We start from the raw sequence: 27,705 nt of genomic DNA on the forward strand, positions 1-27,705 counted from the left end.
AAAGATACCAGTGACGAAGATGACGATGTGCAAAGCAGCAAAATGAAAAAAAAAATTCAAACAAAAATTATACATACAAATTAGACATTGAAGATGAAAATCTTATGAGTAACAACAACGAAATGTTGTTCTACGATCTGGAGAATTTATCCACGAAGGAAAATGACAATATGGACTTAAATTACAAAAAAAAAAAAAATAGATACAAATCAGAGTCGAAATTAAATATATTTCATAAATTATTCTTCTTTTTAAAGAAAAATAAAAAAAGTCATTGGAAAAAAAAACTTAAAGAACATCTGATTAAATTTTACTCCATAAAAAATGAAACTCCGAAAAAATCCACAGGGGTGTGCTTCGTATCATTTATCGATACCAAGTCCGTCCATGACTGCATTCATAACATCCCCTTCACGGAAAGAAACAAATGGATTATATCTAATGCCCCTCCCAATTATGACATAATATGGAAGAATTTAAAAAATCACAGCTACAAGGTGTGTGCGCGTTTTATTATCCTTAATGCCCTGCTGTTGCTCGCCAACACGATTATCATTTTGACCGTCACGTCCATTGACAACATACTGAAGCTCAAGATTAAGAAGTACCGTGAGGAGGACCCCAGCTCCAGCAACCTCAGCGCCATTCTCATAAGTAAGCCCCGTAGCGGCGCATCGGAGTAGCGGCGTGGCCGAGTAGCGGCGTAGCCGAATAGCGGCGTAGCCGAGTAACAGCGTATCCGCTTATCCGCGCACCCCCAACACATGGTTGCCCCCCCCTTCCCCCCGCAGCTTGGCTCTCCCCCTTCATCGTCATTTTCGTTAACAGTATCATCCAGCCGGCCCTAATCGCCTGCGTTTCGATCGCCATTGGATTCATAAGGAAGTCCAGCGAACACACTTACGTGTTGCAGGGGAACTTTATCTTTTTAATTTTGAACACGATTATTATTCCCCTCTTGTCCTTGTCTCCGCTCAGTTCGCTGATAAAGGTACGGCCGCGTCGAGTGAGGCGCGCACGGCATACGCTTCAACCCCAAGGCGCGCTTCTGCCCCAATGCACGCATCCACCCCAATGCACGCATCCACCCCAATGCACGCTTCAACCCCAATGCACGCTTCTACCCCCATGTACGCTTCAACCCCCACGCACGCTTCAACCCCCCCGTAGGTTATGTACTCCGACGAAATAGGCCAGTGGTCCACCCGCCTGGGTGCCTACCTGTTCAACTCCAGTGGATTTTTCGCCATGAGATATTTGCTTCACTGCTGCTTTCTGACGTGTGCAAACCAGTTGCTGCAGATTCCGCAGTTTTCAAGTAAGGCCCGATTTGCACTCCTGACAGGGGTGTGCACACAAGTACCCAGTGGTGCACACGAACACCCAGGGGTGCACACAAACACCCAGTGGTGCACACAAATACCCAGTGGTGCACATACACACCCAGTGGTGCACACGAACACCCAGTGGTGCACACGCGAAGTGCGTGCTCGAAATGTGGCCCATCGGAAGGGTCCATCTTCCATGTGAAGTGCGCCCCTCCCTCCACCTTCCCCTTTTCCCCTTTTCCCATCTTCCCCCTTTCCAGTTCGATCCATCGTCAAAACGGTGACGAAGAAGGAAACAAGTGCATGGACTTTTGATTTTGGTTACTGGTACGGATTCAACACGACGATTTTGGCCCTGATATTGACCTTTAGGTAAATGGAGAGTGTGTACATGCGATAATTTTATTTTGTCTGGCTATGGATTAGGCTTCCCCCTCGTTTGAGTGTGTTCGTAGTCATTTGCATGATGGGCGTTTCTGCATTTGTGGTTAATTTATTTCCCCCTCCCCCTCATTTTATCCGCATACACTTTTTACTTATATTTTTATATTTCTCCCCCCCTTTCCCCCTTCAGTGTGGCTGTCCCTTTCATCCTCCCGCTCGGTTCGCTCTACTTCTTCCTACGCTACTACATAGACAAGTACAACCTGATATATGAAATATGTCGAACCAATTTGGACAGCCATGGAGCTATCATAAGAACGGCCATTAAGTTTATGCTTTTTTCCGTGGCCTTTTTTCAAGTAAGTTATTTTGTGCGATACGTTCCTGTGATGAACAGTCTGTTTGAGGGGGTTACTACGATTGCTTCGGAATTGGCGGGCGTGGAGTAGTTAATTTGGTTCGGGATTGGCCCTCCATGGGGCTGAGCCTTACCTGCTCGTCAGCCCAGTTAGCTGCCCCGTTCATCGGCACACTGAAGTCTGCATCATCGTCACGCCCACGTCTGTATCGTCGTCACACTCACGTCTGCACCATCGTCACACCCATGTCTACGTCTTCTGCTTATCCCCACCCCTCCTTGCAGCTCGTCATGTTCACCTTCTTCTCGCGGGTGCAGAACAAATTCATTTCCGTGGGGAGGAACATCCTCTTTTTGTCATCGTCCCTCACAACGCTACTGCTCCTGTGTCGATCTACGGAATGGGTAAGCACAAACCACATAAAGAAGAAGAAAGGGAAAAGGACGTTTTGTTACCTGTGTGAGAAGAACGTCTACGTGAGTAACTTGAAGGACTTGAATAAGTTGAAGTACGCCTATGCCAACCCCTACGAAACGAAGCGGTGAAAGTGGTCCTTGGCGGGCGTGACGCCCAAGTATGGCGAAGTGCGACGAAGTATGCGCAAATATGCGTAAATATGCGTAAATATGCGTAAATATGCGTAAATATGCGTTAGTATGCGTTAGTATGCGTAAGTATGTGTAAGTATGTGTAAGCGAGTATGTTATGTACGTGCATGTATGCGTATGTGGGGGGGCCCCCCTTAGCTGCCCAGTCAAATTAAAATTTTGATCCCAACCAGGCACATCACTCCTTGAACGTTTGACGTGAAAATTTGTTTGTGGCCCCCCCCTTTTTTTTTTAAGACATAGTATTTATTTTTTAAGCGTATTTAACTTCGTTTGTTTTTGTTTTGTGCTTCCCTTTTTTCTGCAGTTATATGTGTTTATCTGTTTAGCTGCCTATCCGTTTAGTTGCCATTAGGTGCATTCAACACCCACTCCCTTTGTACCATATTTCTTTTTTTTTTTTTTTTTTGCCTTTTCATTTGTGTAGAGGCAGTATGATAATGTCCCACTCCATCATAGCACCCCTGTGTAATATGCACACGTGGGGGTATGTGCCATGTATCATATATATGATTCTTTGACGCCTTTTTTTAATATCAAAACGACGGTAAAAAAATCATAATTTAATAAGCTCTTTTTGATTTTTTTTAAAAAATATTTTTCGCTTCACTCTACTTAACTACAACCATTATGTGTGGGGTGTGCAACAAGAACGGGGAGAAACCAGCCACCCTGAGTGTGCATTGGTACGATACACGCTGTGAGCATCACTTGTACAGCTTCGAAAGTTTTATTCGTTCTGCATGCGCTTGGTGGTTTCGTAACCGCGCGTCCGTATTCACGCCATTTTCGTTAAACACCCTTTCTCGTGAAATGCGCTTAAACGTGTGGGAATATGCCACGTAGGAAGTAGCACATTTCGATTAGGCTTCCCCAGCGTATTTTTTTTATTTTCCAATGTGCTTAAAAGAGTGTTCCTTTGTGAGGAGAAAAGGAAACTGTCATCTCCATTTGTTTAGCTCGATCTGATTTTTTTTTTTTTTTTTGGAGGATGGGGGAGCCTATTTTTTTTTTTTTCCCCTATATTTTACCTGAACGGCAAGGTGGAAAAAAAAAAAAAAAAAAAAAAAAAATTCAATTTCACCATTTCGTCATTCGGCCATTCTTCCATTCCTCCCAGATAACACATTTTGGCAGCACCAAAGATCCATATGCAAAAGTAGCATATAGCAAAGCGCACTTTTAACTTTGACAGTTTGACGTCAAAGGAACGGGGGAGTTTTCACTGCTGTATGTTTAAAAGGGACCATTTCGCATACCTCCTTCGTTCTGTTCCCCTCCAGTTTTGTTTTTTTTAACCTTCTTGAGCGTTTTCAATTTTTCTAATTTTTTTTTTTTTTCGTGCAAATTGGGAAGGGGGAAAAGAACTAACGGATGTGTACATCACAAGCGCTGTTGAGATATACGGCTTGATATTTACCTTTGCCTTTTGAAGGAAAACTTGACCCATTTTTTTTGTTTTTTTTTTCCCTATTTAGTGTATCCCTGGGAGGTGGGCTTGCGAGGCGCATAAGCCCAGAAGTCCAGAAGTTGGAGTGTATGTATGCGTGGGCATGTGAATACATCTCAGGGCACCACTTGGCTTCGCAGAGCGCGTGAGTAGGCCTACCTGCGCGGCGTAGAACGGACTGCATATTGCGCATATAGCGTTGTGTATACAGCGTTGTGCATGTAGCGTTATGAATGTAGCGTTATGCATGTAGCGTTATGCATATAGCGTTGCACACCGCGCTTACCTTAGCAGCGGAAAGGGCAACCAAGCCAAGTGGGCGTCCCCTGTGCGTGCTCAGGGCATGAGCGCTGGAGTGCCCTCCTGCATATGCAACTGCACCCTTTTGTGTATACCCATTTAAGCACCCCGCTGCTTTCATGTGCTCCCATATGAAACACCTGCTGGTGCAGTAGAGTGGGACATCACTGAACGGGCGTAGGATTATCGATTCGACTTGGTGCGAGGGGATATTCGCGTGCGCCAGGTTGATTTTGAGCCGTGCGGGTGTCACGATGGTAAGCATGCCGGGGTAAACTGCGTCGCGTAAAGAAGGCGGAGTAAACCAGTCAACCTAAAAAGCTCTCACGCATACTGCGTCATCGCCACATAGCCACCCCGCTATACGACATTTCCCCCTCCCCCCCTCTGCGCAGCTGTCCAACATCTTCGGGAGCGTGTGCTCAATAGACCTGAAAATAGACGCAGAAGGAAGCCGGAAGTTTGCCTTTTTGCGAAAGGACAAAAAAGGAGACAAATGTCCCATATTCTCGGATGGAGAAGACATTAACGGAGTGGCCACGATCAGTTTAAAACCAGGAAAAAAGTTTGAGCATTACGGGATTAAGTTAGAATTAATTGGGCAGATAAATATCCTAAATGATAAGTCAAACTCGTATGACTTTTTCTCAATATCGAAGGATCTAGAGCCTCCAGGGTTTCTAATAGAAAGTAAACAATTCAAATGGAAATTTTCCTCAGTCGACAAACAACATGAATCATATTTCGGAACCAATGTAGAATTACGTTACTTTGTCAGATTAAACATAATAAAGGGATATTCAGGTAACATACAAAAGGAGATAGATTTTATCGTACAAAATCTGTGCATTCCTCCAGAGATTAACAGCACTATTAAAATGGAGGTAGGAATTGAAGATTGCCTTCATATCGAATTCGAATATGATAAGTCCAAATACCATTTGAAGGATGTTGTGGTAGGGAAGGTATATTTTTTACTTGTTAGGATTAAAATAAAGCATATGGAGTTAGATATTATAAAAATGGAGACATCTGGGGTTGGTAAGAATTATACCACAGAAACGGTGACTTTGTCTAAGTTTGAGATTATGGATGGATCTCCCATAAAGTCGGAATGCATTCCTGTGAGACTGTACTTGAGTGGATTCGACTTAACCCCCACTTATAAAAACATTCAGAATAAGTTTTCCGTTAAGTACTACATCAACTTGATAATTGTGGATGAGGACGAGCGGCGTTACTTTAAGAAGCAGGAAATTTTCCTCTGGCGGAAGAAACTGGGGTGACCGTGCTGGGAAACAGAGGCGTCATTCTACATCCACTCATGTGGACTTGAACATGGTGATGTGAATAAACTGTGCACGTGTATACCTGTGAAGTGTCTTCCCTATGGGATTCTGCGCGGAAGCTTACCTCTACATATCTGACCAGTTATGCGTATGCGTCCTCGTCGCCTATTCGCGTTGGGGGATGCGTCTCCGTTCATACCATTCACCGATGTGTTGAGAAATGCCCCGTATATTCGAACACAGGGTTACGCGGTTGGAGCGGCCCCCTATGAGCAAGTCGCCGGTTGCGCTTACTGGGTGTGTTGCGCACGTGCCGGGGTCGCTATTTCGCTTTCAGCTTTCTCTTTCACCCGTTACCTTCACTTTAGCCCTTCGTTTTAATTTTGCACTATGTTGTGCCGACTTGATATTTTATTTATTATTTTTTTTTTTTTTTTTTTGCTGAGCACGTTTTGCTCGCCCCCCTGCGTGGTCATAATTCATAACGATTGGATGATTTTTTTTTTTTTTTTTTTTTGCCTTTTGTATGGCAACTCGCAAATTTTAAATAAGTACCCTTTGTTAGGGATAAACCGGAGGGGGGAAGGTGTAGACACACTCAGTCCACCACGTGAGGTCTGCATGTGCGTTTGGTAGAAGTCGTGTATGTACGCTTGTGGGCAGGGGGGGAAGAAAAAAAAAAAAAAAAGGGAAAGCGACGTGTAGGAGTGGCGTGTTGAGGTTGCCCGATAAAGTTGCTCCGTACTGTTTCTCCTTAATGTTGTTCTTTGCGCAATTCAGTTTGATGACTCCTCCCGCTACTTGTGCCCCTGCTCACTCAGTTGCCCTAACCCCACGGGGGAAAACACTCTTTGTATTGTACTGTATTGTATTGCATTGCATTTTTTTGTTTTGTTTTTTCTGTTTTGTTTTTTCTGTTTTGTTTTTTCTGTTTTGTTTGTTTTGTTCTTTTTTTTGCATAGCGTGGCAAACGCGTAGCTTTGGGTGCGCCATTCAGAGTGCAAAAAAGGGGCAGCAGCTCGACTGGGGCTAAGCGGAAGACCGTCCATGTGTATTGCGTCTCCCCCGGTGAAGTGGCTGCCCTGCCGGTGTAAGCGTAAAGGGTGTGAAAATTTACCCCCCACACACCTTTTGAGCCCCTTCCAGTTTGTAACTAATTTTGCGTAGGCCACCACTTCTGTGGGAAGGGAAGGAGCGAATAAATATTCAGAAGGTATAACAGGATAGGTGTCACTTTCACCATTACACGAACTATGGAAAAGAAGACAAAGAGGTCACGAGGGTCGTCCCTAACAGTATTATTGGACACTCGATACAACAACAGACAGAAGGAAAAGGAAATAAAATTATTTGAAAATATCAAAACGGATATCAGCATTATCATCAGTGAGCAATTGAAGAAGCGATCGAAAACAGAGTTCGAATTGAATAATATAAAAAAAAAATTTTCATATTTAAAATGCATATCGGAAGAATTGGAGAGAATGATAAAGGAAGGGAACAGCGAGTTAAAAGTGGAAGAAGAGTTGATTAAAAATTATTTTGAATACACAACGACAAATCTGAGTTACGTTTTTATCAAATACGAAAATATTATTAGTGATCTTAGTGACCAGAATGGAAATATGAATGTGAAATTAAAAAATATAAAAGAAAATGAGTTACCCAATTTTGACAGAGCTTACGAATTGCTGGTGGAAAAAACTGGCCAACTTACCGCCACAAAGGAAAATATCATAAATATGCAAAAAGGGGTGGAAAGTTTGAAAAAAGAATATGAACATGTTCAGGTAGAAATAGAGATAAAAAGGGAAGAAAAAAATCAAGTGGAAAATAAATACAAAGAATTACTCTCCAGGATAGAAGAATATAAAAAAGAATTCGAAATGATAAAGGAAAAATGTAACTCCCAAATGAGTGAAAAGAAACAAAGTTCGACCGATTTAAACAAAATTGAGGAGCAAATGGAAGATATGCAAAAGGAAATCTCAAGTCTGTCCAACGAAAGGAAGATCAAAAATGATGAACTTCAAAGTTTAAAGGACGAGAATGACATCATCTTAAACGACCTGTATCGGTGTAATTCCCATATCAATGACAAATGCGACCTGCTATCTGCTCAGATAAACGAGCTAGAAAATGAAGTAGCCGCCATGGAGGAGGAGAAAAATGAACTCAGCGGAAGTTACAAGCAATTGGACATAGGCCTGACTAATGTATCCCACTCTTGTGAGGAAAGCAAAAAAGAAAACGAGCAGGAGTCTCTCCTCATCAAACAATTAAGTGATGAGCTAATCAAGAAGAAAAACAATTTGAAGCAGACACAGGAGGAATTTTCACAGATAAGTGACCAATGTAATGAGGTCAAAAAGGAAAATGAAAAGTTACGAGATAATTATGACCATATCCACAGAAGGATGGAGGAGGTGGGCATATCTATCAATCAATGTCATGCTGCGCTGCAGGCACATGAAACCGAATTGGCACACTTAGAGAATGTCAAGTTGGAAAATGAAAAAACGAAGGAAGAAATTTTAAACCTTATGGAAAATTCAGAAAAGTTACTCCTTGAGCAAAAAGATTTTTTTTTCAAATTGTCAAAACTGTTACAGCTAGTACATATGTCCAACGAACAGCTAGCCAATTTAAAGCGCGAGAGGGAGGAGGATGGGTCCGATAACAATGATGTGCAGAGGACCTACGAAGAATTAAAAGCACACTTAACGAAGTTGTCCTGTGATCTATACGAAAAAAATGAGATGCACAAGTCGCTCCAGAAAGAGATAGACGATACTGCTAAGAGGGTTACCGAACGGGAGGAAGAAATTACGACTCTAGGAAATGAGCAGGCTGATTTGCAGCATCGACTAGAGATGGTGGCCCAAGAACTAAGCACTCTTCATCTAGAAGTGGTCAAACAGGAAAGAACTTCGGAGGATAAAATAAAAGAGACGAAAGATGTCCTCGCACAGAAGTATGATCAGTTAGTTGAATCCATCGCTTCCCAGATTAAGAACAAGCAGGATGAACATAACAATTTTGTTAAGAAGGGCGAACTGGAAAAACTCGAGTTTGACTTTCAGTTGTTTCACTCCGAGCTGACGGCCACCCTGGAGCAGGAGTGCGAACGGAAGAGGCGGCAGATCGCCGAGAAGGACGCGCAGCTGAAGGCGTACCAGGAGAGGTACACCTCGTTGAAGGGAATCTGATGCGTTTCGGTGACGGTTGGGGAGTTCGTTTCTGCGGGGTGTGCTTTGCCTTCGTTTCTGCGGGGAGCGTTTTGCCTTCGTTTCTGCGGGGGGCGCTTTGCCTTCGTTTTCCCCGGGATATCCTCCCCCATTTTACTCCCCCATTTGTAGCGCCTTTTCCCGTGTGCTCCGCTTAGCCCTCATCCTTGTTCCCCCCTAGCGTTGTTGACTTGTCCGTCTAAGTTTGCGCGGCGAATTTTTTTTTTTTGTGCATATCGTCGGGGGGTTATCTGCGGATGGTGTTGTACTTATCTCGCTTCTCCCCCAGGCCTGGTCTTCCCTTGTTAATCGTTTGTGTGCACTCCTTATGGTTACACGTTGTAGCACGTGTGTGCGAGCAGCACAGGGGTGGGACCTCCACCCACGAGCGGACCACTACTTATTCTCATTAATAAGCACATTGACGTGATGGAGAGCTCAACTAGGTCCACTTCAATTTGAGTAAAAACTGGGCGCGAGGAAGCGTCCCTCCCTTTCAACCACAATGCATGGGTACGACCTCCCCGAGTGACGAACATGTCAAAAAAAGGGGGTTAGCAAATTAGCAGCTAAAGGGTAATGTTGCGCATCTTCGGTAACTTCGTCGCACAGGTGGTACCACTACGACGGGGTGCGTATTTTTTCAAACCGTGGCAACTCACGTTGGAGGAAAGCATTCCGAAAAAAAAAAAGGGTTTCAAAAAAATGCAATTTCTGGATATAGAAAAGTGGGCTAAACCGGTCGTACAGTTGTTCAAAATTACGCGCAAAGGCACAGGTGGGAAAAAAAAAAAAAAAAAAGAGCTGACGAACGAACGAACGTATTGTTGGCCCTTTTAGCCATACACAGGGGGGTGGTGGTGGCTTCACCAACAAAGATAGTCCCCGCTTTTAACCATTTCGAAGTAATCGCGTTATGTTGCAAGTTTCGCGAAAACGATCAGGCCCAACTGTGGACGTTCCCTTATGTGCGTTATGCCCACGTACGCGCAGCAAGCGCGGCAGTTCGTAAAAGAAACTGAAGGGAGAAGAAAGCATATTAGTAAGACTTCGAAGCGGCGTAGCCATAGCGATATAGCCATAGCGACATAGCCAAAGCTGCGTAGGCAAGATGATAAAAGCTGTTCTAATAATAAACAACAATGGGAAGCCCAGGTTCCTCCGATTTTACGATGACAGTGTAAGTGAAACTTGGAAGGAAGAAAAAACGAAAGAGAAAAGGGGAAAAGCAAATGACGCGCTATGATCCATGTGTATGCCTGCTCATACACGCTTAGTAATACCTACAACACGCAAGGTGAACATATACGTGTGTGCCATTTTTTAACTCCACAGAGCCATGAAAGGCAACAGATGGTTACAAAGCGAATTCATGAAACTATAAAGAAAAGGATTACCAATGAGTGTTGTTGTTTTTTGGAAGATGAGGAATTGTTCAGTCCGGATGTGAAAATTGTGTACAGGTGAATAGCAAATTAAAGAGTGATAGGGAACAAAAAGGAAGTGGCGTTATGCTGACAGCTACCCCAGCCCACTTACCTTTACTATCCAGATTAATGCAAAAGCATACATACCGTCGCTTTGAGGAACAATTCAACAAGGGGATTTTTTTTTTTTTTTTTTTTTTTTGTATACTGTTTGCACACATTCGTTAGGCACTTCGCGACTCTGTACTTTATTTTTATCATCGACTCTATGGAGAGCGAGCTGGGTATTCTGGACCTAATTCAGGTAAGGGGTTAATGAGCAACCGATAGGGGTATAGCTCAATTTTAGCAGCAATTCCCCAGATGGAGAGCATAGCTGAGGGAAAATGCAATCATCATTTGCCCTTTCTTGCCATTCCACACGACTCGTTTCATCCATTGTACAGGTTTTCGTTCAAGTGTTAGATGCAAATTTCGAGAATGTGTGCGAGTTGGACTTGATATATAATTACGAGCAGGTAATAAAGGAGGATAGCACAACTTAAACGGAGTTCCAAAAAACAACGTGCCAGATGGGGGACCCACGTAGTGTGGGAAAATGGCGCATGAGTTGAAGTATGCCAAACTGTACACAACTGGGGCGTAAACGATAATTATTTTTTTTATTTTTTTATTTTTTGCATTTTTCCCCTGTCAGATCAACTACATACTGGATGAGATCATAATGGGAGGTATGCAAAACGCAACACAGGAAAGCCAATTGGGGGATTTTTATTTTATTTTTTTTCCTAGTGGCTACCTCGTTTGGTTGGCCCCCTGTGTTGCCCCTCGCCTGGGCATGTAACTGCACACATGGAGGTGCAAACGTAATTCTCCAAGTTGTCGCACGTGTTGTCATGGCGCCTCTCATCTCCTTCCCCTCACCCTAGGCATCGTCCTCGAAACGAACATAGACGCGATAGTGAGTTCCATCAATGGCGCGAAGAAGTTAATTGAAAACGAGTCCTCCTTCTTTGGCGATTGAGTGGATAGGGGTACCAGTCACAGGGGAAGTCTCCCCCCAAGAAAATAAATATATATATTGAAGGAGTTGTACAGGCATAGGCATGTACGTATTTAATCGTGGGAGACGTATCCGAACGTATGTTGCCACTTTTTTTTTTTTGTGTATTTCGCCTGGTCAACGTTCACCTCCTTTTTTCCACACATTTGCGGGGCATGAAAAAAGGGGGGAAGAAAGGGGACTCTTTTGACACACCTCCGAGATGTGTGTGTGCACACAGAGGTGCAGTACATTGTGCAGGAAAAAAAAAAAATAAAAAAATATGGGAGGCGCGCGGCGCACTGATTAAGAAACGTATTTTGGCGTGTTGTGTACATAAGAGTTTACAAAAAAAAGGAGAACTGGACGAAAATTGCAAAGGGGATGAAATGCAGCCATATCGCATTTGCTGGCCAAAATGAGCATGCCCCTGTGCGTCATCGCAGCGCGTGGGACACCAAAGGTGGAGATACCCCTGTGCCGACGCCCGCTTGCACACACATTTCGCGCACGTGCAAGTTGTGTGCAGAATTTTTTTTTTTTTTTCGTTACTTTTGTGCAGGTGAAAACTCGTTTTTGCCTGAACGGTCATATTTTTTGCACGAATTTGAAAAAAAAAAAGAAAAAAGAACAAGCTAAAGTGTGGGTTAAAGCTAAAGCGGGAGCCGAATTTGCGCGTCTGAAAGGAGCGAAAAGGAGGGAGAGCCATCATGCCGTGCACTCGCGGGGCGTACTTACAGGTGTGCCGCTGGGGGCCGCATCACCTTTGTCGTCCCAATTGGTATCTTCCTACGCTACCGCTACTGCTACCGCTGCTGCTGCCGCTGATACTACCGCTGATACTACCGCCACTGCCTGCGACGTGCCCCCTTCAGTCGAAACTCAGGTCCAAATCATCCGGGTGGTACGTCCGCTTAGTAATATTGTACAACTGGAAGGAGTCGACAGGGCCAATTTCCGTGATGTACAGAGTTATCAAATGTTCAGGAATGTAATCATACTTGGGTATGCGTACATACAAATTATCGGCGTCGTTGTAAATCATGGATGGGCCTGGCTGAAGTTCATTTTGTCTGATTGGGTCATAAAAGGGGTCATTAATTAATTTAAATAATGGCAACACGATAGTTACAGGCTTCGAATTAAACTGAGCTGAACACGCTATATTATAACCCCCAATTTTGGTGATTACTCCCCCGGAGGAGGAAACGGCGACTGAGCCAAGAACAACCTTGGTCACTTTTGGTATAACCGCAAAAACGGCTGAGTCGGAAATGTACGTAGTGTCCACTCCATCTTCACTTAGTAACTGTGCCATTCGAAATCCATTTCGGTTAATATCTCCCCCCACAACAATGACTGAAATTCCATCTTTTTTTTTATTTATATTTTTAAAAACTTTTCAACCCCAACTGAGTAACCCATCGTTAAAATGACATCATTTTCCATAAATAAATCGTACGAAGTTCTTTGTTCTGTCTCCCCCCAAGAAGTATCAATGTCTGCAATTAGTTCAGTAATCCCTTCAATTATTGAATGTCTCAAGGTGTTGGTCGCAGGAATGTGATAAGTATTTTTTTTGCTATTGTTTTCGAAATAAAATGAAAATGATTGCTCGAAATTTTTTACTTCTCTTTCGTAAACGTACTTACTGTTGATGCATTTGTTTGTATTTTTGTCGAAAAGAAAATTGTTATTTTTGTTCAAATTGTCAACATAGTTGTTGTTGTACAGGTATAGCTGTTTAAAATGCTCCGTGCGAATAATTGTTAATACTCTTCTGATAATGTTTGGAATGATGAAATACATTTTATTATTTCTGATTATTTCTCTTCCCAAATATTTGATAATTTCAATCAAATCGTATACATTATTCCAGTGTGATATTTCCACCACTTTTTTTAGGACCTCCGCTATTTTTTTGCCTATAAAATTACTTCCTTTGATGTCTCCATTTTTTAATCCAGCATTTAAAATTTTTACAATTCCCTTTAGCCAGTATGCCACTACGATTTCTTTTTCTCTTTCTTTTTTTAGCTTATCGCTTTTTTTTTTTTTTTTCAAATTTTATCTTGTCTTCTTTGTCCCGTTCAGTGTTGCTGTGTGTTTGGGGTTGCCCGTTCCCTCCACCATCATGGGTGGACCCTTCCTTTTGGTCATTATGTGGAACTGTGTGGTTTTTCCGTTCCGTACTATGGTTTTCATTTACGTCAGAAATGATCATTTTTGCGTTTTCACTCCCGTTGGCACTCTTGCTCGCGTCGTAATCGGGAAGCACATTTGGGGTTCCCAGCTCCATGGGTTTTTCGCGAGGTGTACAATGGGAAGTTACAGTAGTAGGTGCGTCGTCATGTGCATACTTTAACACGTGGTCCGTGCAAAGAGTGTTCTTGTCTGACGACGTTCCACCTATTCGTCGTTCGGCTTAGAATTAAACGGAAAGCTTTTCCTTTCAAGTTTCAATTTGCATTTTATCTTAGTGTGCCTATTCGAATGGCCACAACTGGACTCACTTGCTGTGTAGGGGCTAGGACCACCTATGCGCGTGTGTACCTATTTCGGGTCAGCTTCGGAACACGAGCAATATATGTGCAGTAAGCCAGAGCGTCTATCTGTTCGAACGGCTTGGGCACACTCTCGTGGGTTAATCGGGACAGGAAGGGAAAGAAACAGAAAGAAACGGAAAAAAAAAGAAAAAGGACAGGAAAAAAAAGAAAAAGGACAGGAAAAAAGAGGAAAAGGAACGGGGAAAAAAAAAGGAAAAGGAACGGGAAAAAAGGGAAAACGAATGGAAAAAAAAAGGAAAAGGAACGATAAAAAATAGTGTTTTCCCGTATCTTGGGAGGGCGTAGAACATATAAAAAAAAAATCCCCAAAATCAAAATGGACCTCACTCAACATGTGGCTCTCTAAGCTGCAACAACAGTGGAGTCGTATTCACATCAGCACAGCGCTGGCGTTTTATAAAATGCAAATCGATTTTTCTCCTTTTGTGTCGGCCAAAAAAAAATGTCCCTGGGAATGGCGCTGTAAATGAATTTACCCGCGTAAAAAAAAAAGGTTAAAAAATGCTTACGCTGAGGTGGGTTAACAAAGTGGCCATAAAACACGAAGGGGACCCAAAAAAAAAGAGAAGTCAACAAATGAATACATTTCTTTTTTTTTTATGCGACCACGGAAGCTCGAACTTTAAACGTGAGACTGGAAAGGCGCAGAAGGGGAAATGCTGTTCCCGTGAATTTAAAAAAAAAAAAATTACAAGGACGGGACCGAAGCTTGAGGCATGTAGCAATTTCTCTTTTGCGCTTCGTTAATGGAACGTTTGCATCATTTTGTGTGACAGTTGCGTTTAAGCGAGTGATTTTTTTTGGTTCATTTTGTGTGGCTCATTTTGTGTGGTTCATTTTGTGTGGTTCATTTTGTGTGGTTCATTTTGTGTGGTTCATTTTGTGTGGTTCATTTTGTGTGGTTAGTTTTGCGCGGTTCGTTATACGTGGTTCGTTATACGTGGTTCGTTTTGCTTGGTTCGTTTTGCGCGGTCCGTTTTGTGCCGTTCATTTCGCATCAAGTTGCCATATTTTATTCCACACTGCTGCCGCACCACGTTGACATTCACCCAAACAGGTGGCCGTACACGAAGACTCAACGATTGAGGGCAACGCTGCTTGCTTGCTCGCATATGCGTGGGGCGGGCGATTACGCTTTTGAGCAAAGGGGCCAGGGTCTACGCGGCCAACCGTTCGCTCGCCTGCTCATTTGATTTTCCCTTTATTGTAAGCAAGGCAGGAAGAAACATAATTTTCCCCCAGCTGGCCAAATCCTAGTTCGCCACAAAAATAGGCATATTTTTACATGCACACCAAAATTGTGGTCCCATTTGCAATAACTTTGTATATGGCCATTTGGAGGGGAACCCCGCTGTCTTCTCTTCTTGCCTATTTGTGTGTAACTCCTATAGAGCTGTCAAATGGTGGTCGGGCCCCATTTATTGGCAGTCCAAAATACGTCAAACAGCAAATGAAAAAAAAAGGAAAATTATTTCAAAAGAGGATGAGCAGCATGTGGAAATGATTTTTTAAAAGAATGCAGAAGAAGTTACTCTGCCAAACGATTTAAAAAAAAAAAAAAAAAAAAAAAAAGGGGAAAAAAAAAAAGGGAGGAAAAAGAAAACCTCTTTGTTATTTAAAAAACTTTTTTTTTTTCTGTGTTACGAAGCAAGAACGTGCTCGTCCCTCCTGGAAGCAGATCGGGTATATAACCTTTATGCCTATGCGCCGGCCAGCGACGTATCTATGCCTGTCCAATCATCGGAGTTACACCAGTCGAGTGTCCCCTTGGTAGGCCCCACCTGTTCATGCCACACCACACATGGGCAAGAGTTTTTGTTCATTTATGAGACATTCATTTAGAAGAAATTTGAAAGCATTTAAAAGGTTCGCACAAATTTGATTTACACACATGCGATACTTTAACAGTTCCATGCACAGTATGAGCAGTTGTGCCTGTAAGGAATAGCCTACACTTAAGAGATTGCACAGATCAGTTGCCGAGGGACCTTTCTGTGTGCGAAGCAGTTTCCAATTGGATTCTCTCCATTTTACAAATTTTTTTCTTCGACAGGAAGGTAGCCCGAGTTTGATTTGTTCTATCCCCCCAGGCACACATACACGTTTTTGTACGTGTTAGTACGTATGTTCATATTCGCTCAGTTTGAAGATCCATTTAAGGTTTTTATCTCTCCCCGTACACATACCAGCTATATGCTGCGCACAAAACTGGGAGATTAACGCGGTTAAAAAAAAAAAAAAAATGAACAGTCAGGTAAAAAAACAAGCCATTTTTTTCAATCGCTCGACAAATTAAAATGGACGAGGGTACATTGGACGAAAAGTTTGCCCATTCCATTTTGCTGGAGTCTCTGAAGGAAGCGCTTAAGCAGATGATTGATGAGTTTTATGTGGAAAAGGAGATCGGACTTAAAATCTATAAGGAGGCCTGCGCGGTAGGTTTTTGGGGAAGCATTGTTGGTTGTACGTGTGTGTGCCTGTGAATGTGTGCATGTGTACATGTGAACGTGTGCGCTTGCGTGAGGAAAGCGCGCCCCCTTCCCTGGATACTGCGAATTGACGCGCCCCCTTCCCTCGATATTGCGAATTGACGCGCCCCCTCTCCATTCCACTTCACAGAATGTAAGGAAAGAAATTTTGGAAAATTCGTCCCAACTGTCGGATGTCCATATCAGTGGCCAAATGAAGAGCTACTACTGCAGGAATGACGTGTGGACTTTTTTTTTAAAAAATCGCTTTTTAAAATTATCAAAAATAAGAAAGCAAAAAATAGCTCGAAGGAAAATAAAAATTATCAACCATTAAATTTAAAAGTTTTTAAAAACTTTTACGACAAAAGAGAGGAATTTTTAAAGTACAGCATAGACAATAATAACGTGAAAATTTTAAAAAACTTCGGAAAATTATATTGCCAGATTGTACATAAGGAGGAGGCAGAAACTGACGCAGACGACGCTTTTCTTTATTATGACGGATTGATAAAAGTGCTCTGTGTGGAGGATACACTTTAGGAAAGGGTGGACAATAATCCCCTGGAATGTGTACCCCCATGGGAGCTCACCTCATACATTGAACATCCATGTGTGCATATACTTACATATCCATGGGGTTTTAGAGGAAATTATTTTTTTGCTCACGGAAAAATACATTTTAAACCCTCCTCCTGAGGGGTAAAATTATGTCCCAATGTGGCCAAATAAATCATCCAACGGGGGGGACGAGCAGGGAAGTGAGACTTATGGCATAAGTGTGGGGGAGGGGACACTACTCTGTATTCGTGTAAGTAAGCATATTTTACTACTATTCATTGAAGCAGCCAAGGGGGGGGGAAAAAAAAAAAGCAGAATGCGCAATAAGCGCAGTTGGCCCAGTTAGCACAATGTAAAAAAAAAAAAAAAAACATCCGCACGTAGCTATTTTATATGTGACATATGCACATGGCTACTTTTCCCCCCGAGGCGCCTGAACGGGTCAAGAGAAAGCAGTAAGCGGTAAGCGGAAAACGCGAACTGCTAAACGTGAAATGCCTTTTCCGCTAAACATTTAGGAAGTCCATATTTACACAAATGTGAGAGAAAAGGAGTTGTCGCTAAGTGACATCCTCTTTTGTTCCTTAAAATTCACCCGCGTAGTCCTCACATACAAATTTTTCTATACATCGCAGCCTGAGCAATTTGATTTCCAGTGTCATGTCATACCATTTTAATGATGACAAACATAACATGTACTTAGTTATCTCGTCATAGTTACGATCGCATCAAATTAAATTTGCTTCTGTTTCGATTAATTTTAATCTGAATTTTTTTTTTTTTTCTTTTTAAATGCCTTATCTCGTTTAGTGATGTGCTGAGAGGCCAAAGAGGGGGAAGCTTACATGATATGTATATCCTCCGCCTGTTTAACAATTCCGCAGGGAAGAACCCCCCCACATAATAGGCGCATTTTTATTGTGCAATACGGGGGTTGAGGTATTCGAGCCTGAGCTGACACAACAAGGACCATCTTAAAAAAAAAGAGAAAAAAAAAAAGAAAAAAGGAAAGAAAGAAAAGCCATTTTAAAGTGTCGCAAATGTGTAAAGGCTCAGAATGGCATAAACGAGCAGGTAGTTCACAACATATTCTGTAACTTTTGGAAGGAGCCGCTCATGTGTGGATAAAAATCCCGGCGCGAATTCCACTTGTTCGCCTTGCGAAAGTGCAAAGGGGCAATCGGCATTGGCAAAGGGGCAATTTGCAAACGGGCAATCGGCAAATGGGCTCCCAGCACTTTTAAGAACGCCCCTTCTTCCCATGTTTGCAGACTAATTCGGCCACAATCGCAAAATGCGCATGTGGCATAGGGTACATAAGTGAACATCTAAGCATTTTATAAATTGTGCAACTCTAACTTGTTGAGCAACTGAAAGGGGAAAAGAAGCGGGAGTGTAGCTATTCCCACTAGCCGCGTTTTTCTGTCAATTTTGTTTCGTTCCTTTTTTTTTTCCTACGTGATTGGTTCGTTTGGTATGCCTTCCACCCAGTTAGTGCCCGTACCGCTTTGCCGCTACGTCAGGCACGAGACGAATTTTTCTAACACGCCGCAGCATGGCCTCTGCGTCTTGAGCGCCTCAGTAGGGTAATCTCAAACTAGACGGGAAAGCATAAACATAAATACGGAAATCTGTCACGATGGGTGATAATCTAGATAAAATATTTTCTAAGAAGGAACGATTTTTCAAAGAAATAATTGAAACGAACTGCATATTCGTGAAGGCGCTAAATAACTGGGTTGGCACGAATTACATCGCGAGGTTGAAGCTGAAAAAGGAATCCCTCAAGCTGACGCCCAAGTTGTTGATAAACCGGACAAAGTCGAGTAGGGGAAATGAGCGTATCTATGGGGCGGGAGGCACGGCGCAGAAATGGAAGGCGACGTGTGCCCAGTCACACCCCTGTGCGCAAATTGTTTTATGTTCATGTCGGTTTGTTTATCAATATATTTATTTACTAATTTATTTGGCAATACATTTATTTACTAATTTATTTATTGGCTAATTAATTTATTTCATTTTCGTTTTTTTGTAGAAGCCAGCCGCTGCCGAGTGTGCGGATTTGCGATCGAAAAGAACAACTTACGTATAGGATACCCGACGAAAGACCCCAGGGGAAACTACGGTTTTATAAGTTGCTGGGTCCACCTGGACTGCAGCAAAAAAATCCTGTACGCCATTTTGTACACACAAGAAAATGAGCCACACTTGAAGGAGTACCTAAACAACTCGGAACAAACGGTGTGTGAGGGGAACTACAATTTGCATGAACAGTTCATATATGAAAACATAAACTGGGCATTTTTTTTTGGAGGATTTGACGAACTGGATGATAAAGAAAAAGAAAAGTTAAAGGAAACGGCCAAGCCGTTTGAAATAAAGAATGAGATGAGGGGGAGGAACAGTTTTGAAGTGCTGATAAATCAGGAGAAGGAAGCATTCAACTCGAGCAGTTTGATTAAGCAAGAAAGTCGAGTTATCCAAAATAAATTAGAAATTCCGAAGGAGCTTAAATTTGATTTGTTGGAATATCAGAAGGAGGGAGTGTCATGGATGATTAACCAGGAACAGTCCAGCGTTAAGGGGGGCATCTTGGCTGATGAAATGGGAATGGGGAAAACCATACAGGCTATTACGCTAATTTTGTGCCAGAAAATTAATAAATTAAAGGGGGAAGCGGAGGGGCACTGCAAGCAAGGCGTCAGCGAGGAGGAAAAAATGGAGTGCGCAGCGGGTGGTCAGGTCAAAGTGAAGGAGGAATCGGACAGCAGCGTGGTGGTTATTAACAGCGTGGGCGGAAGTTCCGAGGATGCAGCGAGTGTTAAGAAGGAAAAGCCTAACAAGAGAAACTCCAAGAAGGGAGCACCCCGAAAAAAGGGCACCCCTAAGCAGGAACCCCCTCACAAGGGCAACCCCAAGAGCGAAACTGCGGAAGACCCTCCGCAAGCTAAAAAAGACGAGAGCCAAGGACAGACACTCATCATTGCCCCCATTGCAGCGGTAATGCAGTGGAAATCAGAGATAGAAAAATTCATCCAGGGAGATATCCTTAAAGTGTACGTGTATCATGGAAGTGTGAAAAAAATATCATTTGAAGAACTGAAAAAATATGATATCATTATTACGTCTTATGCCATGGTAGAAGTTCACTTTAGAAAAATAATTAACAAGTACAAAATTTCTTGTGAGTATTGCGGTAGGTTATATCTCCCCAACACGCTGGTGATTCATAAAAAATATTTTTGTGGGCCAGATGCTGTAAGAACGGAAAAGTTAAAAAAGAGAAAAAAGAAAAACAAAGACACTGCACTGGTGGCGATGAAAAAGTTTGACGATAATTTTGTGCCGACTCCAAGAAATGTCCTGCTGGAAATAATGAATGAAGGTAAAAGGGACAGTAAGGGGGACACTTGTGAAGAGGTCCATTCGAGGAAGGGGGGGAATCATGTCAGCGGGAGAAGCGGCAAAAGTGGAAGAAGCGGAAAAAGCGGCAAAAGCGGTAGAAGCGGAAAAAGTGGAAGAAGCGGTAGAAGCGGCAAAAGCGGAAGCGATGCCATTATTCTCAGCTCGGGGGAGGATCCCCAAGAAAGCGACAGCAGCTCCGCGTCGAGCAAGCCGGTGTATTCCCCCCTGACGAGGAAAACGTCCAGCAGAGTAATAGACCTGTGCAACTTAGGATTCGAAAAGGACGTAATTGACAAAAGGGTCAGCAGCACACACAAGGGAAAGGGCAGAAAGAAAAAATACATAAAATGGAATGAAGTCATCAAGGATATATTGCAAAACGAGCTGTACACCGTCGATATGAATAGCCGCTGTAAGGACGTGCTGAAGGAAATTTATTTAAGTGATAGGGCCATAGAACAGGAGGAGTTGAAGAAGTTAAACATGGGGGAGCTGAAAGTTCTGCTGATAACGATGGGGAAACATATTTTTGGAACGAAGGTTGAGCTCATCAACAGGGTTTTAGTTTCGGCCAGGTATATAAGGCAAGAACTGATGGTGGGGAAGGGGGAAGTGCAGAGTGAGGTGACGTCCATATCGGAGGGCAGAGAGAAGGGGGCGCTGAGTAGTAGGAGCAGCACCGTTTCGAGCGCAGCAGGATTGAGGATGACGCGTAGTAGCAGCTGTGGTGGTGGCAGAAGTGGGAATGGCAGCAGTGGCGATGGCAGAAGTGGCCGTGGCAGCAGTGGTGGTGGCCGAAGTGGCGGTGGCAGCAGTGGCCGTGGCAGCAGTGGTGGTGGAAGTGCCTCTCATGTGGGTGATCCCCTTGATGGTGAGGATAACCGTGGCGAGGAAAACGGAACGGCGAAGCGGAGCAAAAGTGGCAGAGTAGGCCGGGGCGGGGGGAAAGGTAACCACGTCAGGAGGAAGACAACGGGTGGGAGTTCCTTTACGTTGAGGAAAGCCAAGGAGGAGAAGTCCACAGTTAAGCGGAGAAACAGTGCGACCGCCAAGGTAAAGTTGAAACGGAGAAGGAAAAGCAATAGTAGTGTAGTCGACGCGAGTGCCAGCCCAAGCGACAGCGATGAATCGTTTAGGATAGATCAACTTGGCAGCGACGCAGAAGAATCGTCGTCTTTTTCCTCCTGGGAGAGCATTGCGGAGAAGGAAGACACAAGCGATTCGTACAACTCGGCTGGATCGTACGGTTCGATCATAGTTGAAAAAGCGAAAAGGAAAAGAAATAATCAGAAAAATGGTGAAGCGAGCATATTTGATGAAAGTGCATTGCACCAGATACAGTGGAATAGGATAATTCTAGATGAAGCACACAGAATAAAAAATCGAAATACATCAACGACACAGTCGATTTTTAATTTGAAATGCTCAGGGTATCGTTGGTGTTTGACAGGAACTCCATTACAAAACAGAATCGGAGAGTTATATAGCTTGATCAGATTCCTTGAGTTTTATCCCTACGCATATTATTTCTGTTCGAAAAAGGATTGTAAATGTATGTTACTAAATTACGAAATGAAGGACAATAAATTCTGCTTCCTCTGTGACCACTCCAGGATTAACCACTTCAATTATTTCAACAAAAGAATCCTTAGACCTATACAGTTGTTTGGTTACAATGGGGAGGGAGTGACAAGTATGTGTTATTTAAAAAGTGAAGTTTTAGACAAAATTTTATTAAGGAGAACCAAAGGGGAAAGAAAAAATGACATTAAATTGAGACCATTACATATTAGAATTAGAAAGGATAAGTTATCAAATGAGGAAAAAGATTTTTATGAATCCCTTTACAAACAAACCTCTACCCAGTTTGATACTTATGTGAAATCCAACACCGTTTTACACAACTATGCTCATATTTTTGATTTGCTGAGCAGATTAAGACAAGCTGCAGATCATCCCTATTTGATTTTGTTTGGAAATTCTTTCCTTAGTGACCCCTCGGGTAAATACATAAAAAAGAATTCCTCCATCATCCCAGCCATTTCGAATGACTATGTATGTGGCATCTGTCTGGAGAATGTCCCCAAGAAGATCAACATTAGTACCAAGTGTAACCACAATTTTCATAAGTCCTGTTTGAAGCAGTATATCGAGAGTTTCCAGGGGGGGGGCAACCGGGTGGGGGAGAGGGGTGAAGCCAGCGGTGAAGCTTGCGGTGTAGCCTTCGGCAAAGCTTGCAATGATGTTCATGGTGACCCTTTTGATGGTGATTGTGGTGGGCCCCGCCCAGGCACAGTAACCAAGGCGCATACCTTCCATATGGGGACCGAGTCAGGGGAGAACGGAGAGGAGAGTCTCTACGACAGAAACGAAATCGTATTCAATGAAGACCCTTCCATGAGTAGCACCACCAACGAAGTAGATGGAAAGAAGCTAAATAAAAAATCCAAGTCCATTTCTGTAGTCAAATTTAAAGATAAAGAAAAGAAACAGTTTGTTAGTCTGTTAAGTGATGAGGAATCAGCTATGCAGGATTTACCTCTAGGATGTCCTGTGTGTTATGTCCCCATGACCGTTGATTTTAATCTGCTGAACCAGGTGGAAGAACAGGATGATGAAGAAATTATCGTATGCAAAGAGGAAACTACCTATATTAATAAAAGCTTTATGAACCGTATTAATACAAATGAGTATAGAACAAGCACCAAAATAGAAGCTGTCTTTGAGGAAGTACAAAATGTCATTCATACGACGGATGATAAATGCCTAATATTTTCACAGTATTGCTCCATGCTTGATTTGATTGAGTATCATTTGAAGAAAAACAACATAATATGTTCGAAGCTGCTAGGTTACATGTCCATGGTATCTAGGAATAATATTCTTTACAACTTTAACGAAGATAAGCATTTGCGAGTTTTGCTTATCAGTTTGAAGGCCGGTGGAGAGGGACTAAATTTGCAAGTGGCCAACCGAATCTTCATCGTTGACCCGTGGTGGAACCCCGCTGCGGAGTTGCAGGCTATTCAGAGAGCCCACCGGATTGGTCAGACGAAGACTGTGTACGCCACACGCTTCATCATAGAGAACACCGTTGAGGAGAAAATCGTGCAGCTCCAGAATAAGAAGCAGCTCGTGTTCGACTGCACTATTGGGGACTCTGGAAACGCGATGCAGAAGTTGACCAAGGAGGACTTGGCGTTTCTCTTCCACGCGTAGGAGGGGGAGCGTGATAATATGTGCTTTTTTTTTTTTGAAAAAATGGACAATCAGCCTACCCTCGCGTAGAGGGGAAGGCACAAATGGAACGTTCTCCAAAAGGGAGTTAAGTATGACAAACATGGTGGTGAAGGAACGAAACAAGAAATGCGTAGAAAAGGCAAACGGGGGGGTGTCACCAAATGGGTGCCACTCATGAGAGAAGTTGGGAAGGGGGGTAGGGGGTAGCTTTAGTGGCTAGAAAAAAGGACGAAAAAAAAAAGTAGCCAAAGTGGCGACAAGTATAGCGGCAAAATGGCAGCGAACCAGCGATGGCAATTTCACCAAATGGCAACGTTCCCGTCCGCGTGAATTGTGCACAGGTTGCCGCCCGGCAGGCAGTGCGCCCCGTTTATCTGGCCAAGCTCGTCATTAACAACACTAACGTAAGAATGCGTCACGACATCGTGTGCAATTAATGTGTAGGGGAAGGTGCAAATCAACTCGTTCCCATCAGTCGTGAAAACAGGGGCACACGTGGGATTTTCATTTTTTAAAAAATCTGGATTTTCGAGGCACTGAAAAAAATTAATTTTATTTGCGTTTAGCAATTTGGTTCTTCCCCCGATGGACTGTATTGCTATTAGTCTATCATCTGGGGAATAACTAACACCGTAAATTTCATCGTCAAAAATGTTCTTCTGATATAGTGCTGACTGGGTTACGCTTCTGTTGTGGACTCTTACATCGTAACATATGACTGAACCTGAGCGCGTTCCAATCAAGACAAGTGGCTGCTTGTTTGATTTGCACGAACAGGTAATCGCATCGTTTACGGAAAATACGCTATACACACTCCCTCTTTCCAAATGGAAAAATTTTACCGTTTTGTCTAAACTGGTGGAGTAAAAAAAAGGGCTGTCTGCTGGGGAGCCATTTGGGGTCAGATCGTCCGCGTAACTGAGATGGTGCAAAAAATTAATCGATGTTATTTTTTCGTCATGGGAGTGGTACCAATTTTCAATTTCGCTCCTTTCGTTATTTACTAAACAGATGGCATTGTTTGTTAGGGAGAGTATGGAGTGTTTGCTGGAGGGGTGTACACATACATTTGTCGCTGCGATTTTCTGGTCGGCTATTTGGAAATGTTTAATGCAGGTCAGCTTGTTTTTTTTGATCTTTACAAAGGCGATGCTTCCGTCCTCTGCGCAAGTGACGAGCGCGTTATGCGGTTGTTCATCTGTCGGGTGAGGAACCGAAGCAGTATGCAAGCCGACCGGACAGGGGTTCCTCAATTCAGAACAGTCTCCATCGCTCCCAATGCTGCTAACGATGTCCGCGTCACTGTCGCAGTCGTTGTTGTAAAAAATTGGAGAAATTCCATTTTCACCACGGTTTGTTAAACCTGATGAGTTGAATTGGTTCTCATTGTCGGAGGTACAGTCACGCTGCCTTCCCTCCCATTTTGCCTTCACATATTTGTGTGAATCAACCTGAGGGCATGTTCCGGGGAAGGCGGTAAAGCAGAGGACACTGCTGCTCGTGTGAACATTTAGGCGTCCCTTTATCTTGTGGAAACGGGGTCTACGTAAAGCGTTGCTAACAAATTCAGTTCGATCATTTGACACGGTTTGGTACCTTCCGTTTGCAGGGCAGTTACTTCGGAGACTCGTTGCCGCGACATGGTTGTAGTTTTCCCCACCGTTTTGAAAGAAGGAACGCTTATTGTGTGCTACCTCCACATCCTCACGTAAGACGCTGTATTTGTTTTTCCCACTTTCATGTGGTGATACTGGAGCGAGTGCATTTCCCCCCCATTGGGACTTCTCCTCTTGGGGAATGTCCTGACGGATGGGCAGGTCTTCAACATGGCTACTTCTACCCGGTATGGCTAACAAATTGTTTTTTTTTTTCCAAAAACGTTGCTCTTACGATGCGATTGGTGTGCATCCGCCCAAGGAGGGTTTTCCCCATAGTTATGCATGTAGTGCAGTTTGTCCCAGTACAGGGTTAAAAAAAACTTCCGCTTTTTAGGTAACCTTCGTTTGGTTGTTCGCCTTTTGTCCGAATGGAGAGAATAATTGGCCTTACGTTTTCGCACAAATGTGTGCACCTTGATCAGCTGACGTCTGTATGCTTTCTTAATTTTTAACAAGCATTCAAGGAGTTTTTCATTTTCGATTTTTTTCTGTAGTAATTCATTTCTGATGGCAAAGTATTCGTTTTGTAGATTCTTTTTACACGTTTTCAGTTGGAATGCTTCTTTCCATATTTTGAAATAGGAAAGTCTAATAGCGTCAAATTCGTTAATCACCTTTTGGTTTTTCTTTTGGCTCAATTTTATTTTCCTCTTAAGTGATACATTACAACTGGCGTACAATTTTAAGTCCTTCTTTTGTCTACTAATAACATTTTGCATTTTACACAATTTTTCCTTTTTTTCATTGAGCTGTTGTTCCTTTTTTACAAGTGTATCATTCAACGTTTTATTGTGTTTGTTTAAAATGTTGAGGATTTTTTTTTTTTCATTTATGTTATTTTTTAGGACAAGTATCAGTTCATCTGCTTTAGCTTTTTCCTTAATGATTTGATGCAATTCTCTTTTGGAGACTCCATTTGTGAGTCTGTCCTGCGTTTTGGCCGTAGCTCCTGACGGGGTTGCTGCCCCCCCTGGGGATCCCTCCGTGGTGGTATCATTCGCCGATGCTACGCTAAGTGAGATGTCCCGATGTGTGACATTGTCGCTACCGTAATAATCCTCACGTTGTGCATGGCAATGGTTCAAAATGCTCGGAATGAAATTTTCTCGATTGGAAAGTGAGATGCCCAAATGCTTCCCATTACGCATGAAAACATTTTCTGATGTAAACGATGCGATGATGGCTGTCAGTTTGTTTTTTTCATCCACTAGGGCGTTGTACGAAGTTAGTACTTCTTCGTATCTCTGGCTCTGCGCAACATTCCTCTGTTTCATGCGTTGCAAAATTGTGTTTTTCCAATCTTGGGCCATTGTTCGTCAAGCAAAGTGTGATCGATCTGCTTGATGCATTTGTTGGCGCATGAGGGGGTAGTTAAGGGTCCATATGTGGAAGTACGTAACTACGTTTGAGTATATACATTCGAGGTTGTGTTGGGGGGTCATCCTTCAAATAGGCTTTAACGCGAACCAGGGTTGCTGGCGAGTGCACGCAGTTCTTATATTATGCCTTCAGGCAAATTAGGGGAGGTGAAAATGATGATGCAGAATTGCACCTTGGGTTTGTATAGGAATAAATGGGTTACGAGAGCGGGACGGCAAAAAAGGAAAAAAAAAAAAAACATCCTTTGCATAACGCGTCACATACGGTTACGCGGAGAAGGCAAAATGTACGCACGGTGAGAGTGATACGACGCGCGCAGCTGGTCATCTCATCAATTGGGGAGGGAGATGTCCATGCTTGACGGTTGCAAAAAATATGCCCCGTCTGAACTGAACAGTTTTTTTTATTTTACAAAATGGGCATTTAAAAAAATAAAAAAAATCGTCAACTGGTTGTCCACAAATTACTGGAAGGATACCCCAAAGATGGCAAAAGTTAAATGCCTCTCCTGCAACGTAAAATATATGTCCCTTTTTTCCTGTTATGGTTCGGAACAAAAAGCAGACTTTGCTTTAACGATATGACCATGACCCGCGCTTGGCCCATTAAAAAATTGTGGATGCAGGCATTTCCTCCTAATCAACCATGCATTGCGCTTAAGTGATCTTTCGCTTTAGTTCCTCACAAAAGGGAAAATGCAAAATGAATGAAAAATGGTAGGAAAAAACCATGTATGCAAATAAATCGGCAGGATGTTTTTTTTTTTTCCGCAAAATGGCTAGTCATGCAGTGGCAGATTTGCGTCCACGCAGCATTCATTTGCCACCACGCATACAGAAGTCTGTACAGGCATGAACAGGAGCAGTTACGCCATCGGACGGTCACGCCATCGGACGGTTACGCCATCGCACTGCCACGCCACCTTATAGCTATTTGAACATACAGCTATGCATACGTGCAAGTGCGCCACGTTGCTCTGGCGAGACCAAACAATTAAAAATGGAAAAAAAAA

At 43.0% G+C, this 27,705-nt stretch overlaps 8 protein-coding genes across 8 annotated transcripts; 6 read left to right on the forward strand and 2 right to left on the reverse strand.

The window, feature by feature from the left end:
* Positions 1 to 122: 122 nt before the first annotated feature.
* On the forward strand, positions 123 to 2,616 carry PCYB_147460 (hypothetical protein; the record flags this gene model as incomplete). The annotated part of the gene is made up of 6 exons (XM_004225217.1): positions 123 to 654; positions 792 to 991; positions 1,171 to 1,318; positions 1,589 to 1,700; positions 1,903 to 2,071; positions 2,356 to 2,616. 6 exons carry the CDS (start codon positions 123 to 125, stop codon positions 2,614 to 2,616), a joined length of 1,422 nt encoding a protein of 473 aa, XP_004225265.1.
* Positions 2,617 to 4,824: 2,208 nt separating this feature from the next.
* On the forward strand, positions 4,825 to 5,715 carry PCYB_147470 (vacuolar protein sorting 26; the record flags this gene model as incomplete). Its single annotated transcript, XM_004225218.1, has 1 exon — positions 4,825 to 5,715. A coding segment is annotated over one exon (891 nt), but the record flags the coding sequence as incomplete, so codon positions are not given.
* A 1,256-nt stretch (positions 5,716 to 6,971) lies between these two features.
* PCYB_147480 (hypothetical protein) lies at positions 6,972 to 9,148 on the forward strand (the record flags this gene model as incomplete). Its single annotated transcript, XM_004225219.1, has 2 exons — positions 6,972 to 8,902; positions 9,127 to 9,148. The coding sequence occupies 2 exons, from the start codon at positions 6,972 to 6,974 to the stop codon at positions 9,146 to 9,148; spliced, it is 1,953 nt and encodes a 650-aa protein (XP_004225267.1).
* A 646-nt stretch (positions 9,149 to 9,794) lies between these two features.
* Positions 9,795 to 11,428, forward strand: PCYB_147490 (adaptor-related protein complex 3 sigma 2 subunit). Its single transcript, XM_004225220.1, has 6 exons — positions 9,795 to 10,125; positions 10,281 to 10,408; positions 10,601 to 10,676; positions 10,819 to 10,890; positions 11,070 to 11,103; positions 11,302 to 11,428. The coding sequence occupies exons 1-6, from the start codon at positions 10,057 to 10,059 to the stop codon at positions 11,394 to 11,396; spliced, it is 474 nt and encodes a 157-aa protein (XP_004225268.1). The 5' UTR covers positions 9,795 to 10,056; the 3' UTR covers positions 11,397 to 11,428.
* Positions 11,429 to 12,285: 857 nt separating this feature from the next.
* On the reverse strand, positions 12,286 to 13,223 carry PCYB_147500 (eukaryotic translation initiation factor 2b subunit 2; the record flags this gene model as incomplete). The annotated part of the gene is made up of 2 exons (XM_004225221.1): positions 12,286 to 12,785; positions 12,836 to 13,223. The coding sequence occupies 2 exons, from the start codon at positions 13,221 to 13,223 to the stop codon at positions 12,286 to 12,288; spliced, it is 888 nt and encodes a 295-aa protein (XP_004225269.1).
* Positions 13,224 to 16,278: 3,055 nt separating this feature from the next.
* Positions 16,279 to 16,992, forward strand: PCYB_147510 (hypothetical protein; the record flags this gene model as incomplete). Its single annotated transcript, XM_004225222.1, has 3 exons — positions 16,279 to 16,416; positions 16,601 to 16,690; positions 16,741 to 16,992. 3 exons carry the CDS (start codon positions 16,279 to 16,281, stop codon positions 16,990 to 16,992), a joined length of 480 nt encoding a protein of 159 aa, XP_004225270.1.
* A 1,657-nt stretch (positions 16,993 to 18,649) lies between these two features.
* PCYB_147520 (DNA repair protein rhp16) lies at positions 18,650 to 23,634 on the forward strand (the record flags this gene model as incomplete). The annotated part of the gene is made up of 2 exons (XM_004225223.1): positions 18,650 to 18,836; positions 19,046 to 23,634. 2 exons carry the CDS (start codon positions 18,650 to 18,652, stop codon positions 23,632 to 23,634), a joined length of 4,776 nt encoding a protein of 1,591 aa, XP_004225271.1.
* A 320-nt stretch (positions 23,635 to 23,954) lies between these two features.
* Positions 23,955 to 25,540, reverse strand: PCYB_147530 (hypothetical protein; the record flags this gene model as incomplete). The annotated part of the gene is made up of 1 exon (XM_004225224.1): positions 23,955 to 25,540. A coding segment is annotated over one exon (1,584 nt), but the record flags the coding sequence as incomplete, so codon positions are not given.
* Between the last annotated feature and the right edge of the window lie 2,165 nt (positions 25,541 to 27,705).

Source organism: Plasmodium cynomolgi, chromosome 14 (assembly GCF_000321355.1).
Source record: "Plasmodium cynomolgi strain B DNA, chromosome 14, whole genome shotgun sequence".
NCBI classification, from domain to species: domain Eukaryota; phylum Apicomplexa; class Aconoidasida; order Haemosporida; family Plasmodiidae; genus Plasmodium; species Plasmodium cynomolgi.

What these genes read in the sequence shown, in the direction of transcription:
- PCYB_147490 (XM_004225220.1), top strand. Translation starts at nt 10,057, where the DNA reads ATGATAAAAGCTGTTCTAATAATAAACAACAATGGGAAGCCCAGGTTC. An exon ending in GATGTGAAAATTGTGTACAG is followed by an intron (nt 10,409 to 10,600) that starts GTGAATAGCAAA and finishes CACATTCGTTAG; the next exon opens with GCACTTCGCGACTCTGTACT. An exon ending in GTATTCTGGACCTAATTCAG is followed by an intron (nt 10,677 to 10,818) that starts GTAAGGGGTTAA and finishes TCCATTGTACAG; the next exon opens with GTTTTCGTTCAAGTGTTAGA.